General features: G+C 42.6%; 1 protein-coding gene across 1 annotated transcript; it reads right to left on the bottom strand.

The window, feature by feature from the left end:
* Positions 1-215: 215 nt before the first annotated feature.
* Positions 216-11208, bottom strand: LOC115134095 (pannexin-2-like). The gene is made up of 5 exons (XM_029667735.2): positions 10348-11208; positions 6930-8044; positions 4290-4422; positions 3845-4033; positions 216-3524 (listed from the first exon to the last, which is right to left on the bottom strand). Exons 1-5 carry the CDS (start codon positions 10574-10576, stop codon positions 3217-3219), a joined length of 1974 nt encoding a protein of 657 aa, XP_029523595.1. The 5' UTR covers positions 10577-11208; the 3' UTR covers positions 216-3216.
* Positions 11209-14325: the final 3117 nt, after the last annotated feature.

The raw sequence follows: 14325 nt of genomic DNA on the forward strand, positions 1-14325 counted from the left end.
TAGCAGCCTCCATCGAAATTTGCTATTTGTTGAGCTAATTTTGTTACCATTCTGGTAATAAACGCCCACTGGTCTGTTTAGCGTTTGTTGGCACCCCCTTGTGTACTACGCCGGTAATACCGTATACCCCGGTATGAGAGCGGGATGGTATGACGATATGAATATCTGGATACCGCCCAACCATACTTTCATCATGACTAAAAAATAGCTCTTTCATGCTACGAAACTGCATGTAGCTACTTCATGCAAGATTAGCTACATCATCATCATAAACAGTTTGTTGACACAATTGTTGACAGCTATCTATTTTGCTGGCTAGCAAGTCACGTTAGTTAATGGTTTCACACATACTAGCTAGATAGCTAGCTTCTAGTGACACATTTACTCACAGAAATTAGTAACAGTATTCATTTAGGGTGTTAGCAAGTTTGACAAGCTAGCTAGCTGGCATATCTGATAGCTGGCTAACTCCTTGGTAAACAGGTGTATATCAGTTTACAATATTAAAGCTACGTTAATATAATAAATAGGAATGCAAACTTACAGGCTAGCCAATCTGTGTGCTCTCACTCATACTCAGTCAGACTGTGACTCGTCTGTTGTCGTTGCCTTCTGGTACTTATAGTTCGCGGTGGAAATGTTCTTATTATTGTGTATTTTATATATCTATTTTCATGCATATGCTATTAATTACAGAAACATGTATAGAAAGAACTCATGTTCAACTTTTATTTTATTTTTAAAGTGTATTACTCATGACTACATCTTATAACCCCCCACAACTCTTATTTCACCAGAGAAACACCACCCACCTTAAGAAAGAGCAGGATCAAGTTACACTGTCTTTCCTCTGTTTTACTGGGACTAGGATTTGGGGTGGATAAACTGTTCCTAGATCTGTACCCAGGCAGGGAATGTAGGCAGTCTACCAAGACAGAGCCTTCAGGAACAAAACCGTTTCTTTCCCCAATCTGAGGTCCCCAACCCCAAAGAAAGCATGAGGAGGAGCGCTGCTCTATCAACATGCTCACACTCATAAACTTGTGCTACATGTCATATTTAAAGTGCCTTTGGATGCATTAGTGTGCTGAGTACATCAAGGGGATAGTGTGCCAACCACAGATCATGAAATTAATGTATTTTTTTGTCATCTAAAAAATTGCCAGACAAGCATCCTTCAGATTGCATCTGCTGAATAATATTTCTAAGGTAGCCTACCCAGGCAGGTAGTTTCCCAAACCATGCATTTAGTGGATTTTAGACTGTGAACATCACAACCATCAATCTAATTGGAAGGTCAACTTTACATTGCCACATACACTTACCCTATATCTCACTGGTAGGTTAAGTAATATTATAGGCTTTCTAATCCTTTTTACATGCACGTTTTTACATGCCCTTTTATACATGTTTTATTGCCCAAGATGACAGATTCACAGCATAGAGGAATCCTCAGTGTGTTCATGAAAAATACCTGCTTGTTGTAGATTGGTCTGCCATCACTGCTCAGTTTTGGCTACCAATTGCTCAGACATACGATTGATGGTGGTTGTTTGCTACACATATCCCCTTGTCTATGGCGTCATGCCTGGTGAAAGGTGCTTTTATATCCTGATAACAATTCTACTAACTACAGTACTGTACTTTTCATTCGTTAATCTCATTGTCTTTGGTGAGTAATGAGACAGCACGATGAGAAAGTGTTACTGAGATGGGGTGCTGTTGTTGCTCTCAATGTGGTGGCACATGGCAAGGCAGGCCTATGGCTATGGTGAAATGGGACAGTCAAAAGCAAAGCATTCAGATGCTGTATATTTCATTGTGTAAAATGTTTTCTTTATCTACGTATCACTTCACTTATTCTTCAAAACTTTCACAAGAAGTGACTGCAATGTCCAGCTGGGGGTGACTGTAATGTCCCCAAATGTGTCCAGGTTTCAGTTGAAATGCAGTGCTGGTGTAAAGACGACTGTACTTTGACAGCTCAACAGTTCAGAGTAACTATCACAGTAATTAGGGCACATATAGGGACAAACAGTGACATTGAGAGGTGGCAAGGTTGGAACACATTTGTAAGATCCATAGCAAGAAGATGAATGGAACTTGAATGCAAAATGTTGGCAAAAAATTATTATGCATATTCTTGCCTATATTCATTAAAGTGGAGGTGTTTCTGACATGTATTTTACACAAGAAAATCTATTATGACTTCCTTATTGGATGGATCAATCAACCTCACATAATAAGTGCACTAGTGGTGTGAGAGGAACCCATTAAAGTTGCCATCTGTAACTTTCATTCCCACTCAAAAGTACTGTGCCTGCACTTGTTTGTAAACTAAAGAGGAACTAAAACGAATGTAACCATTTGTTTTTGTTTCACTTCTTGGATAGGTGTGTGCCACTGGGAAAATGAAAGTTACAGATTGCAACATCTGAGCCCAATCTTCAGTAAGGTAGGTGCATTCTCACTTCGCCTCCTCTGTGTGGTCAAATGACACTGATGAACTAATTTAACATTTCTGTGTGAAGCACACCACAACCGACAGGGCTACAGAGTCTGTAGATGTAGATGATTTACAGTATGTCAAATGTCTTCGAAGTTGGAAGTGTATACATTATTGCATATTCTTTTGCATATATTGCAGTGCAGATTTTTTTACGTATTGCATGGGCTCTCAGTATACTTGGATAGAGGGACAATAAGCAATGATAGTAATGTTTTTATAAACATGTTTTCAGAATTTAACTGTAGGTAAAGCAGTCTTTTACATGGTGTGCTTGACTAAAATGTGTGTAAAAAGCATTCCACCTTCCCTTTTCTCTTTCCTAGCTTTTGTAATATGAGCTGCTTCCTCTCCAAGTCAAGGATATGAGCAACAAATGCTGTCTGCATTTCAACAAAGTCTCCTTGCTTCCCATCCTGGACAAATCAAGTGCTGAGAGAGTTACATCAGATGACAGGGTTGATTAGCACACATTGAACCAGTATCCTCTCTTTTGCTGCATCTTGTTCAATCTATATCAAAAAATGATGGTTCGGCACCCTCACTCAGTCCCTTCACCAGAGAAGAGGTGCGTTGTGAGCACAGCACAACTGTGTGGTCAGGAGGACAAGTTTTTTTTTCTATAGGCAGACAGTGATTGGCATGGAAGTGGTGAGTATATGTTGCTATGTGTCGCCCTCAATGTGTCCCCAAACATGTGTGTCTCCTCCTCAGCACTCCCCAGCAGCGATTAGTTCCCCCACGGGTCTCTCAGTCAGTCTGGCCCCCTGGCCTCCAGCCCCCTCTTCCTCCATACTGAGTATCTGGTGCATACTTAGAAGCTGGTGGGAAGGGATCCGAGTAAAGACTGCAGGCTGGGCTTCGGGCTCCTCTTGTTCGATCAGGGACTCTGTAGGGTGGCATTCAGTGAGGGAGGGTGGGTGGGGGCTGGGAGTGGCACCGTTCAGATAGATGCTAGTGGGGACAGTCATTGTAGAGAAGACCGTGTTGGTGGACTCTGGGGTGCAATCTTTCTTTTCTGAAGAGGGAGAGAGAGAGAAAACAATGGTATTGTACACAGGCCCATAGTTTTTTCCTGACCACATGACCTAACCAGGAACATTTTTAGACTCTAGTTATAGCCTACTTGTAGTCTATAAAGACAAAGTGGTCATGCAAAACTCTGGGTCACCATTGCATTAGGTTAAGCATTCTGTTAGAGTTGGCTTTTTCTCAGTTCTCTCCTTTCTTTCCTTTCTTAAAAATGCTGAAAAGTATCAGGGGAGACAGGAATATATAGAATAAGGTTTTGTTGCCTTGGTGATAGATTCCTCCTGAGATGAGGCATGGCAATCTTACCTGTGATAGAAGCAGAAACATGGACGATGGTGTGTGTGCCCTCGATGAACACAGAGTCCAGGGTGTGGTCAGGGGGCGGAGGCTCTGTGCTGACTGTCTCTACCTTGGTGGGCTTACGGATGGTCAGCATGTATGGGTGGACATCCAGGGTAAAGTTGCGACTGTGCTTTTTCTCCATTGCGCTCATATCTACAGTCGGGCATTCAACAGATATGGTAAGGAGGATAGAACACAATAGCAGGACCAAATTGTGCATGAGTTGCACAACTTTATTTACAGTTTTTTGGCATTCCTGAAGCACTTTTCAATGCAAAAGCAGTTTTAGTCAAATATCCAAAATAGAGAAATATAGCAAAATTCTGAGTAACCATAAAATGTATATTAGCCTACTCAACTTTCTATTACCATAATTTCTACAGTAATGTCACTGCTCTCAGTACAGTACCTTTGGCAGAGGGTGGGTACTGTGTGCTCTTGCTTAATGGAGCAACATAGTTCTCTGCAACTGGTTTCCTCCTCACCGGTTTGGGCTTCTCAGTCTTAGTGCTGTTCTCCAAACGCGTCATTGTCAGAGGTTCCTTCACCATGGACAGACATGGACATTTAGCACAATTATCTCAAGCAGAATTAGATTATTGAAGGGATAGTTCACTTTTGTGAAGTTTTAGCTTATTTTACCAAGGGTTTTTCCCGACTTACTAAGGATTACCTCTGGTTTTAACAAACTTTAAAATGGTTGGGATGAAACAACACCCTAGATAATTTGCAAAAAAGCTCAAACTTAAAAAGTGAACGATCCTGTTACGTTGTATGATAGGAGACAGGCGCAGGAATACGAAATCGTTTTTTTTTTTTCTCTAACCAAAATAGAGTACATCATGAAAATGATGGGGATGAAGCCCAAAACAAACACGTGTGTGTGTATATATATATATATATATATCTCACAAGGCTGTAACCCAAACAAAGAGCGAGGTGTAAACCTCTAATAAATACACTGGCCGAGACCCGTAATAACAAAACACGGGACGAGACCCGTAATGACAAAACACGGGACGAGACCCGGAATGACAAAACACGGGACGAGACCCGGAATGACAAAACACGGGACGAGACCCGGAATGACAAAACACGGGACGAGACCCGGAATGACAAAACACGGGACGAGACCCGGAATGACAAAACACGGGACGAGACCCGGAATGACAAAACACGGGACGAGACCCGTAATGACAAAACACGGGACGAGACCCGTAATAACAAGTGCACACTAACACAGTAACACACAAGCCGACACAACAGATCACAGGTACTCACAAGACCAATGGACATGGAACAATAATCAACAAGGATACTTATTTTCCACCATAATCTGCAAATAAATTCATTAAAAATCCTACAAAGTGATTTTCTGAAGAAAAAAATCCTCATTTTGCCTGTCATAGTTGAAGTGTACCTATGATGAAAATTACAGGCCTCATCTTTTTAAGTGGGAGAACTTGCACAATTGGTGGCTGACTAAATACTTTTTTTGCCCCACTGTATATAGGGAAGGTAATCAGGGAATTGATGGAGTCCAGGTGAGTCTGATGACACGTAGGTGCGCGGAGTCTGATGACACGTAGGTGCGCGTAACGATGATGACAGGTGTGCGCCATAACGAGCGGCCTGGTGACCTAGAGACCTGAGAGGGAGCACAGGTGCTTTGGTTTTTCAGCACAGTGGGTGAAGACTATTTTATTGCATATTAATTTAGATGAATATCCTAAGGCATTAATCGGAAGGAAATCCACAGGTTGGTTTTTTAGTGTGAGAAGATGAATCATTATCAGTTAATTTGGGTTGGAAATCAGGAATATCCTTTTTTCATTGGTGGTAATTTGTCATAACAACTACCTCTTTCCCAACTGTATTTAATTAATTTATTTATTTTGCTCCTTTGCACCCCATTATTTTTATTTCTACTTTGCACATTCTTCCATTGCAAAACTACCATTCCAGTGTTTTACTTGCTATATTGTATTTACTTTGCCACCATGGCTTTTTTTGCCTTTACCTCCCTTCTCACCTAATTTGCTCACATTGTATATAGACTTTTTTTTTTTTACTGTATTATTGACTGTATGTTTGTTTTACTCCATGTGTAACTCTGTGTCGTTGTATGTGTCGAACTGCTTTGCTTTATCTTGGCCAGGTCGCAATTGTAAATGAGAACTTGTTCTCAACTTGCTTACCTGGTTAAATAAAGGTGAAATAAAAAATAAATAAAAAAATAACAACAATAGACTTAGCCTACTATGTGTAATTCAGCTTTAGACAAACAGATATCATTTCCAGCCCATGATAATTGGCCAGAATATGCAGACCTGTGGCTACCCTCTTTTAGAATCAGAGAGTGAAATATTTAGTATTGTCTCTAACATGTAGGCTCAGCATTCACAAACAGTCCCATTACAAGTCAGAATGTTGAACAAACTTCATTTCAACTTACTTTACCTCTTGTCCGCTGAGTTTGTCCCTATGTCGGAGGTAATCTGAGACAAAATATCCACAGGGAAGTGTTATCAACCCGACCTTCAGTACACTGGTCTGTATATCATATTTTTTTTTGCATGCGACAGACATTTGCACAATATGGCCAAGTCTAACCGAACCACAGAGTGAATGTTGTCCCACACAATCAGCTGTCAAATTTCACAAACGCTTCCATCTGATTGCGAGGAAACATTGTTCGATTGACTATGTTCGGTACATTTGGCTATTGTTTACATGTTGCACATCATGCAAAATGCATTAGGATATTGAAAATGCAAGTGACAGAACCACAAAAAGTCAGGTAAACAACACTTTCCTGTGGATCCTCCACCTCCTACCGTCAAAAGCACCAACAGCACGGATAACCGGTAAAGTAAGTGTAAATATAATTTTATTCAACATTCTGACTTGTAGACATTCTGACTTGAATACTTTATCTTTTAGGCAGACTTCTTTCAGACTGAATATCCATGGTGTAACCATGGTAACAGTGATGTTTAGGCAAACCTGTGGCAGGCAGCATTTAGGCCGCCTATGCATGGGGACCTACCTTAAAAGGCTGGGGGAGGGGGTTGGAGCTGGGGATCCACTTCATCTTCTTGCGTGGTCGTTTGATGACCAGCGGCTCCCCTCCCAGCTCCCCCACTCCCAAGAGAGAGGGGTCCATGTTGGGGTCTAGGGTCTGGATGCCTGAGTCCCTCACAGAGGGTGTAGCGTCGTGGTTAGACTGGGCCAGGGCTGCCAGCAGCTGCCTCACCACATTGTCATACATGAGGTCGCTCTCATTGGTGATAAAGTCAAGGCGGTTGAGTGACTTGATGTGGTCGCGGTTCTCGTTACAGAACATGGCCAAGATGTTGATGTCACAGAACTGAGACTTCTGCCAGCGCCGCCGCGTCTTGATGCCCACCTTGTGCAGTTTGTCGAACACGAAGTTGGACTTCCGCACCACGAACAGGTGCAGCAAGTTGACCAGGATGACAAGGTTCATGGTGCTCAGCAGGGCAATGTCTACGGCGGCCATAATGCGCTGCAGCTGCACGGCTGGCAGTTTGCAGTTGACGCTGAGCCTCAGCTCAGGGATGCTGCTGGAGTCTGGAGGCTCCCCCAGGGCACAGCTGAACTCGTTCTGGCGCTGGCGGTGCCAGTAGGCGCTCAGGTAGGAGATGGGGATGGAGCTGAGGCACATGATGGCCAAGTGGCGCGCAAGGTACAGCTTGGCCAGAAAGTTGCTCTGTCCTCGTCTCTCCAGGTACTTCTCAAACAGGTTCTGCTCGGGGCTCTTCTCCTTCTCCGCATTCTCGATGATCTCTCGTCTCTCTTTCTCCGTGATGCCTGGTCCTTTGGACTGGATCTGCTTCTCGATCTTAGGGGCCCGGCCCTCGGCAGCCCGGTGGTAGCAGTTGTCAATCTCGTGAAGCAGGAAGTTGAGCTCGGAGGTAAGTCTTGTGGAGGCCATGAACTCCCAGCCCAAAGCAGGGATGTACATGATGCCGGCGAAGGCCAGCAGGGCGTATGGTAGGAACTTGTGCTCAAACAGCGAAGGTCGAAGGTCAGGCTCCACCCCGGGAACGGCGTCACGCAGCTCTGTCCAGCAGTAGCCTCGTGCGTACAGGGCCTGGTCACGGGTGAAGTTGTGAGGCGTGTAGCAGTAGATTGACTCCTCTGAGAGGGGAAAAGAAGGAGATAGTTAGCCTCATAACCTGACATTACAACTGAGGGTAATGGATGTTTGTTATCTATTTACAGTAAGTGAATTTAAAAAAAAATGAATTGTCAAACTTTCCTCTAACAGCCAGTCTTTGATATAATGTTGATTCTATAGATGTTTCCTATGTGGGGGAAATACCATTGATTAATTTAATCCATTTGTGTCAGAAGACTTCTCAGATTTCATTACTTTCTGGAAGTGCTGATTCATGGTATAAAACCATCTGGAGAGGAGACTGAGAAGGAGGCAGCACTTCAAGCCACATCTGTATTCCATTCATTCGTTCCCTGTTATGCTTGAGTATGGTAGCAGCAAGGCCATTCGACGGTCGACTGACAAGGTCTGGTAGGTTCAGGGGTGCATCTGGCCCCGAGGTGCACTTGTGACTTTCATTTAATGGTTGTTGAACTGAGCATGAGAACATTACACACTGCCTGCAAAGCGCTGAGCCAGGTGTCAGAGGGCTGGGGTGGGTACGGTGTCTGGGAAAGGGCTGTTTTTCAGGCTTGACAAAGTTTGTGATTGCTCTTCAAATTTGCACATGTTCATATTTGGCCTGTAGGCTCCTTCATTTGGTATTGGACTTTGCCTGAGACTTAAATCCAACATAATTTGTTCAATTTAAGGGTAGAAACCAATGACATCAATACAATAAGTATTGTACATAAATGTAATATAGTGCACATTGCACTGCTGTTTTTGGTTGTTGCCATGGCACTTGAGGTTTGTGGGGCCTATCAAATGGGTCCAGTTGGCAACCCATGTTTTGAAGAGGAGCAGTGCAGAGAATGCAGAGATGGGCTCCCACTCAATCCCATCCTCTGTCGGACCAGTGCTTCCCGCCCGGTACTAGGTGAAATGCTCAGTCACAGCTGGTTGGTGCTGCTATGCAGACAGCCTGACTCAGCATTGAGCTTTCCTTTCTCTCCTCTCTGTTCACTACAGTATCCCAGTCTAATCTCTGAACTGATCTCTCACACCAAAAACCAAAAGCACTGGATACTTAACCCTACATTTCCCAGATCTATCATTCTGATTTTTTTTAAAGTATGGTGCATTTCATCTGAGGATTTACCAGAGTGTTTTACCCAAAAGATTCAGACTTTTCTGTTTCCATCTACGTGGGCCGGCCCCCGTGTCTCACTGGGCCACGGCTCCAGTGGACCTGCTCTGACTTGGAGCCAGGCAAGGCTCTGAGTACTTTTCAGCTTGCATTTACAAAACGATTGCGAACTGTGAGCTTTAACACCTTCTTATAAACCAACAGTAATGATTTTTACATTTTTAATTTACCTTTATTTAACTAGGCAAGTCAGTTAAGAATGCATTCTTATTTACAATGACGGCCTAGCAAAAGGCCTCCTGCCTCCATGTTGTGTTGCTACCATGCTGTGTTGTCACGTGTTGCTGCCATGCTGTGTTGTCTTAGGTCTCTCTTTATGTAGTGTTGTGGTGTCACTCTTGTCGCAATGTGTGTGTTGTCTTTTTTTTTCAGCCCCTGGGACGGGATTAAAACACGCATCACACATCACGACAAGAGAGAGACCACAACACTACATAAAGAGAGACCTTAGACAACAAAACAGCATGGCAGCAACACAACATGAAATGAAACCGAGGTTGTTGATTCAGCTCACCACAAATATTTAGTGTCACACTCCTGATGGAAACACGATAACCTTAGAGCTCACATTAACATAAAACACTGGTGACAACCTGGTGTGGGTGTAAGACTCACTGGAAAAGCACCAATAGAGCACAAGTAAACTCTTCAGGATAATGTCCTACTGTTAGACATTATGAATGCCAATGTTGTTGGGGCATTGTTTGTGAGAGAAACCTTTGTTATTTTTTTAAATATACCAATGCCATCGTATGAATAACAAAGCTACTACAGCTGTCTACTAGTATCTGTGTTCTGGTTCAGTGTAAAGTGACAGGCTGATGTGATGTGAGTTAACAACAACACGTTAGGACATACAGTTGCCTTCCCAACCTGCTGTGTGTGTGTTTGGTGTTTACAGCAGCAGCATAGCGCTGTCACAGGCCCCACTAGTGGCCGTCTGCCAGACCTGGATTCAAATACTATTTTAAATATTTTGAGCGTTTGCTCTAGTCTGGCCAGAGTGCCAAAAGGGGCGGTGTTTGCACTTTTGCAACTATTCTACTGGTTCAATTTCCCCAGACAAGCACAACTAAAGTATATTATTTCAAATAATAGTTGAAGCCAGGTCTGCCGTCTTGCCGACCCACTGACCTGCAAAGTTCCTTGTGAAGACCAGAGTGACGAGCAGGATGGGTATGATGACAGTGCCGATGGTGACGACGCGGTCAAATGGTAGCTCCAATTTAAGCTGGACCATAAGGCCGGCCAGCATTCCTCCCTTCTCATCCTGGGAAGAGCCAGGCAGGATCAGCTCCTTCAGCTTCTCTCCCGCCAGCAGAGCCGTGGCCATGTCTAAGTTCTGCTCGAGGATGTTCTGCATCCGGCCTGAGAAGACAACGGCCACCCCCTCCTCCTAGATACCTCCACCCACTCACACACACTGGGCTACTTCCACACACACACACACACACAGGACTGGCTGTCTCCAGGCCAGACCTGGTTATGTGGTTATGTAAAGTCAGTAATGGCTGGGTCTTGATGTGATTGACAGTCTCTTGGGTGTATTGGGATCGTCACTGACTGTAAGTGGGACCTCCCTCCTCCTAGCTACGTCCACTCACACTGTTACACACCAACTCACACAGGACTGGCGGTCTCAATGCCAGAGCTGGTCATATAGCGCGGCAGGAATAACTGGGTTTTGATGGACAGTCTTGGATATGTTCACTGACGATGAGTCAGACAGATTGATGCTCTCTGACTCTCTCTTCCCTCACAGAGGAAGGACATTGTGTTCAGTCAGTGGTTTACTGTGGGTTCCAGTTGTGCTGTGTACATTCTGAGTTTTTGTTCTCTCTCACCTTTAACTGGCCTTGGTCCACACACAGTGTGTCAGGTAAAAGGAAGGATAGATGATCTTTCTCTCGGTTCTCAAAGAGTGTGGTCTCCGGTGGATGAGTTTGTATGGATGTATAGTATACCCAGACCAATAGGTATACCTACTCCGATTCCATCTTCCTGCAAAAGACAGATTGTCCAACCTGGTCTCAGAGCATTTCGTATTATTCTGAATGTAAATCCGAGACACTCCATTTAGTGTGTAATATTAAGTTTTGTATGGTATGTATTAATTTGTGTGATTATATTACAATTCGTATTATATATTATGAATTTGCAAAATGTACTATATGTTACGAATTTGCTAAACATTTGATATGTTACGAATTCTAGCTAGGTGGCTAGGTTGCTAACATTAGCTAGCATGCTAACGTTTGCTAGGCTAGGATTTAGGGTTAAGTTTAGGAGTTAGGGTTAGCTAAAAGTTTTAAGGTCAGGGTTAGTGTTAGGGGAAGGGTTAGCTAACATGCTAAGTAGTTGCAAAGTAGCTAAAAAGTAGTAAGTAGTTAAAGTTGCTAATTAGCAAAAAACATTTTTGTCCGTGATGAGATCTGAACTCGCAACCTTTAGGTTGCTCAACGTTTGTGTTATACACCCTTCCATCCACCCCAACCAACTACCCTACTTTCATTTTTTGCCTTAACTAACCGTCTGTTTTATGTAACCATACCAAACGTAACATATCATACTAAATGGAGTGTCTCAGATTTACAATAAGAATAATACGAAATGCTCTGAGACCAGGTTGGATTGTCAAGAAACATACTTTATATATACTTGCAAAATGTTGGCCTTTTCTTCTAAAATACAGAGCAATAACAAAACACTAGCTCAGTAAACACTGAAAATAAATCCAACAGTTTACTTCAAGTAAATCGTCTGGTTGAGATGATCTCTCTAACCAACACCATACTCAGGTACACCACTCAGGTAAACCATCTCAAAGGTACTTTATCCAGTGTTCTGCATCACCGTATGCAGCTAAATTCCTGTTGTACTCACTCCCCGCTAGGCATTTACAGACGGCAATGTCTTTTAGATGTATTTTCTTTAGTACTGTCTGGACCAGTCTTTTTTTAATGCAGACCGGACCAAATCTGAACCAAACAGACTTCCGTCTGGACCGGCCTTGATTTCAATGTCCACAGACATCCGGATCGGCCTATATTTGGCCCAAACATAAACATCTATAATTGGTTCAGATTTGGTCCGGTCCGAACCGACCTTGATTTGGTCCAAACATAGACGTCTATAATTGGTTCAGATTTGGTCAGAACCAAATCTAAACCAATCATAGATATCTATGTTTCACAATTATGGACAGCACGGTACAGTACAATAGAGCACAGCAGAGTACAGTGCACAGTAAATAAACATACAGTAGAGCACAGAGTACAGTAGTGTCCTGTATTAAACCCTACTTTACTCTAATGTATTCTACTGAACTAAACTGCACTGTACTGTACCATACTCTACTGTAGTCTACTCTACTGAATAAAACTCTATCCTATCCTATTCTATCCTGAATAAAACTGCTATCCTATACCGTACTGTAGCGCACTGTACTCTACTGTACTAATCTGTGTCGTACTGTGATGTTAAACTTGTGAAACATAGCTTAGAGGTCTATGATTTGTTCAGATCAAATAGGTACTTGTTTGGGAGAGGAGCTCATTAGGATAATACCCAGCATGCTTTGTGTTTTTGTTTTTATTTTTACATTTTGGTAATTCAGCAGACAGAGCTACGTAACTAAGCTAGATAAACAAAAACATATCACAGTCATAGCAAGGTTTCTTTTTTTTCTTTTTTTACTGCTACTGAGAATGCTATTGTAGTTGAAGTGGTCTGTTGGTTTATTCTGTAGGTTGGAATGCTTTGAAAAGCTAGCATAAGTGCATGTGACAGATGGGAGCAATAATCTTCAGTTGGTTCCTCTTTCCTACAGTATATTAAGAGGCTTGAAAGAATGTATTTCCAGAAATTTGGACATTGTTCAATGACTGAAAAAGATGGATTTTCAATGTCTGTAAATCTTTTTGACATCTGGAAAATACGTCTTTTCACCTTTCATTCAGCACCTAAAATGCACCTGATTTCAACATCCAGAAAATACATATTTTAGATGTCTGGAAATTATGTATTTTCGACGTCCTGTAAAATATTGTTTTCGACATCCGGAAAATGCATGTTTTCAACTTTCATTTGGCACCTAAAATGCACCTGATTTCAACGTCAGAAAAAGACGTCTAAAAGACAAATGTTATATGTAATTTTGCTTACTGTGTCAGTAGTAGCAGTGAGAGCTCAGTTTCCAGTGAGTGGGTCAGTGTGGTCACATCTGTGGGGGATATTTGCCATTGATTACACAAGAACTGTGAAGGGCGAAGTCACCCACTCTGATGAGAATGATGACCTTAAAAAGCTTTTAAAAAACTTTTATGCACCAGTACAAGGACATGCCTTTTTTCCCAAACATGGTACCAAAAAAGGATTTGATTCCTGGCTGAGTCAATCGATATTATTAGATTCCGATTCATATCAGTGATGTAATCATTAGTCATGGCATTATGCTCATGTTCTGTTCATTCAGCGTTACAGTGAAACCATTTCCCATGGAGCTGTGAGACATTATCTTTAATGAACACTGTCAAACCTGGGGATTTGGAATGTCAGAATCCAGGACACCTGTCAGGGGGATGCTGCTTTATGGTATGTGTGTGTGTGTCATTGCCACTGCTGCACTCTGCAAGTGAGGAGGGGGTTGCTGCTGCATGCACACTCCAGGAAGGTTACATGAATGTCCTTCGAGAGGAGTGTGATCACATCGTCCCCGCTCACCCCACACATCTTTCTTTCTCTCCATCTTATGCTCTCTCTCCCTCTCTTTCCATCTCTTTTTTCTCTCCATCTCTTTCTCGCTTCTTCTCATTCTCTCGCAATCTGGAATAAATATCCATAGTCCTTGAGCCACACAGAAGCATGCCCATAGAGTGGATTACATTGTGCAGGGATAGAGGGACGGAAATCCTGCCTACCAACTGAATTGTTAGCATCATGACCTACTCAAAAAATTGCCCCTGGCTAACACCAATCATTCATATTATTTTTGAGAGCATTACACTCCATTTGTCATCATAAAGGAGCATATCTGAGAATAACGTGATGTGATGTGTAGGATAGGCTGAAGTTCATCTGCTGTAAAATGATGTTGAATAAATAAATCATTGT

This window comes from Oncorhynchus nerka, linkage group LG9a (genome assembly GCF_034236695.1).
Source record: "Oncorhynchus nerka isolate Pitt River linkage group LG9a, Oner_Uvic_2.0, whole genome shotgun sequence".
Classification (NCBI taxonomy): Eukaryota; Metazoa; Chordata; class Actinopteri; order Salmoniformes; family Salmonidae; genus Oncorhynchus; species Oncorhynchus nerka.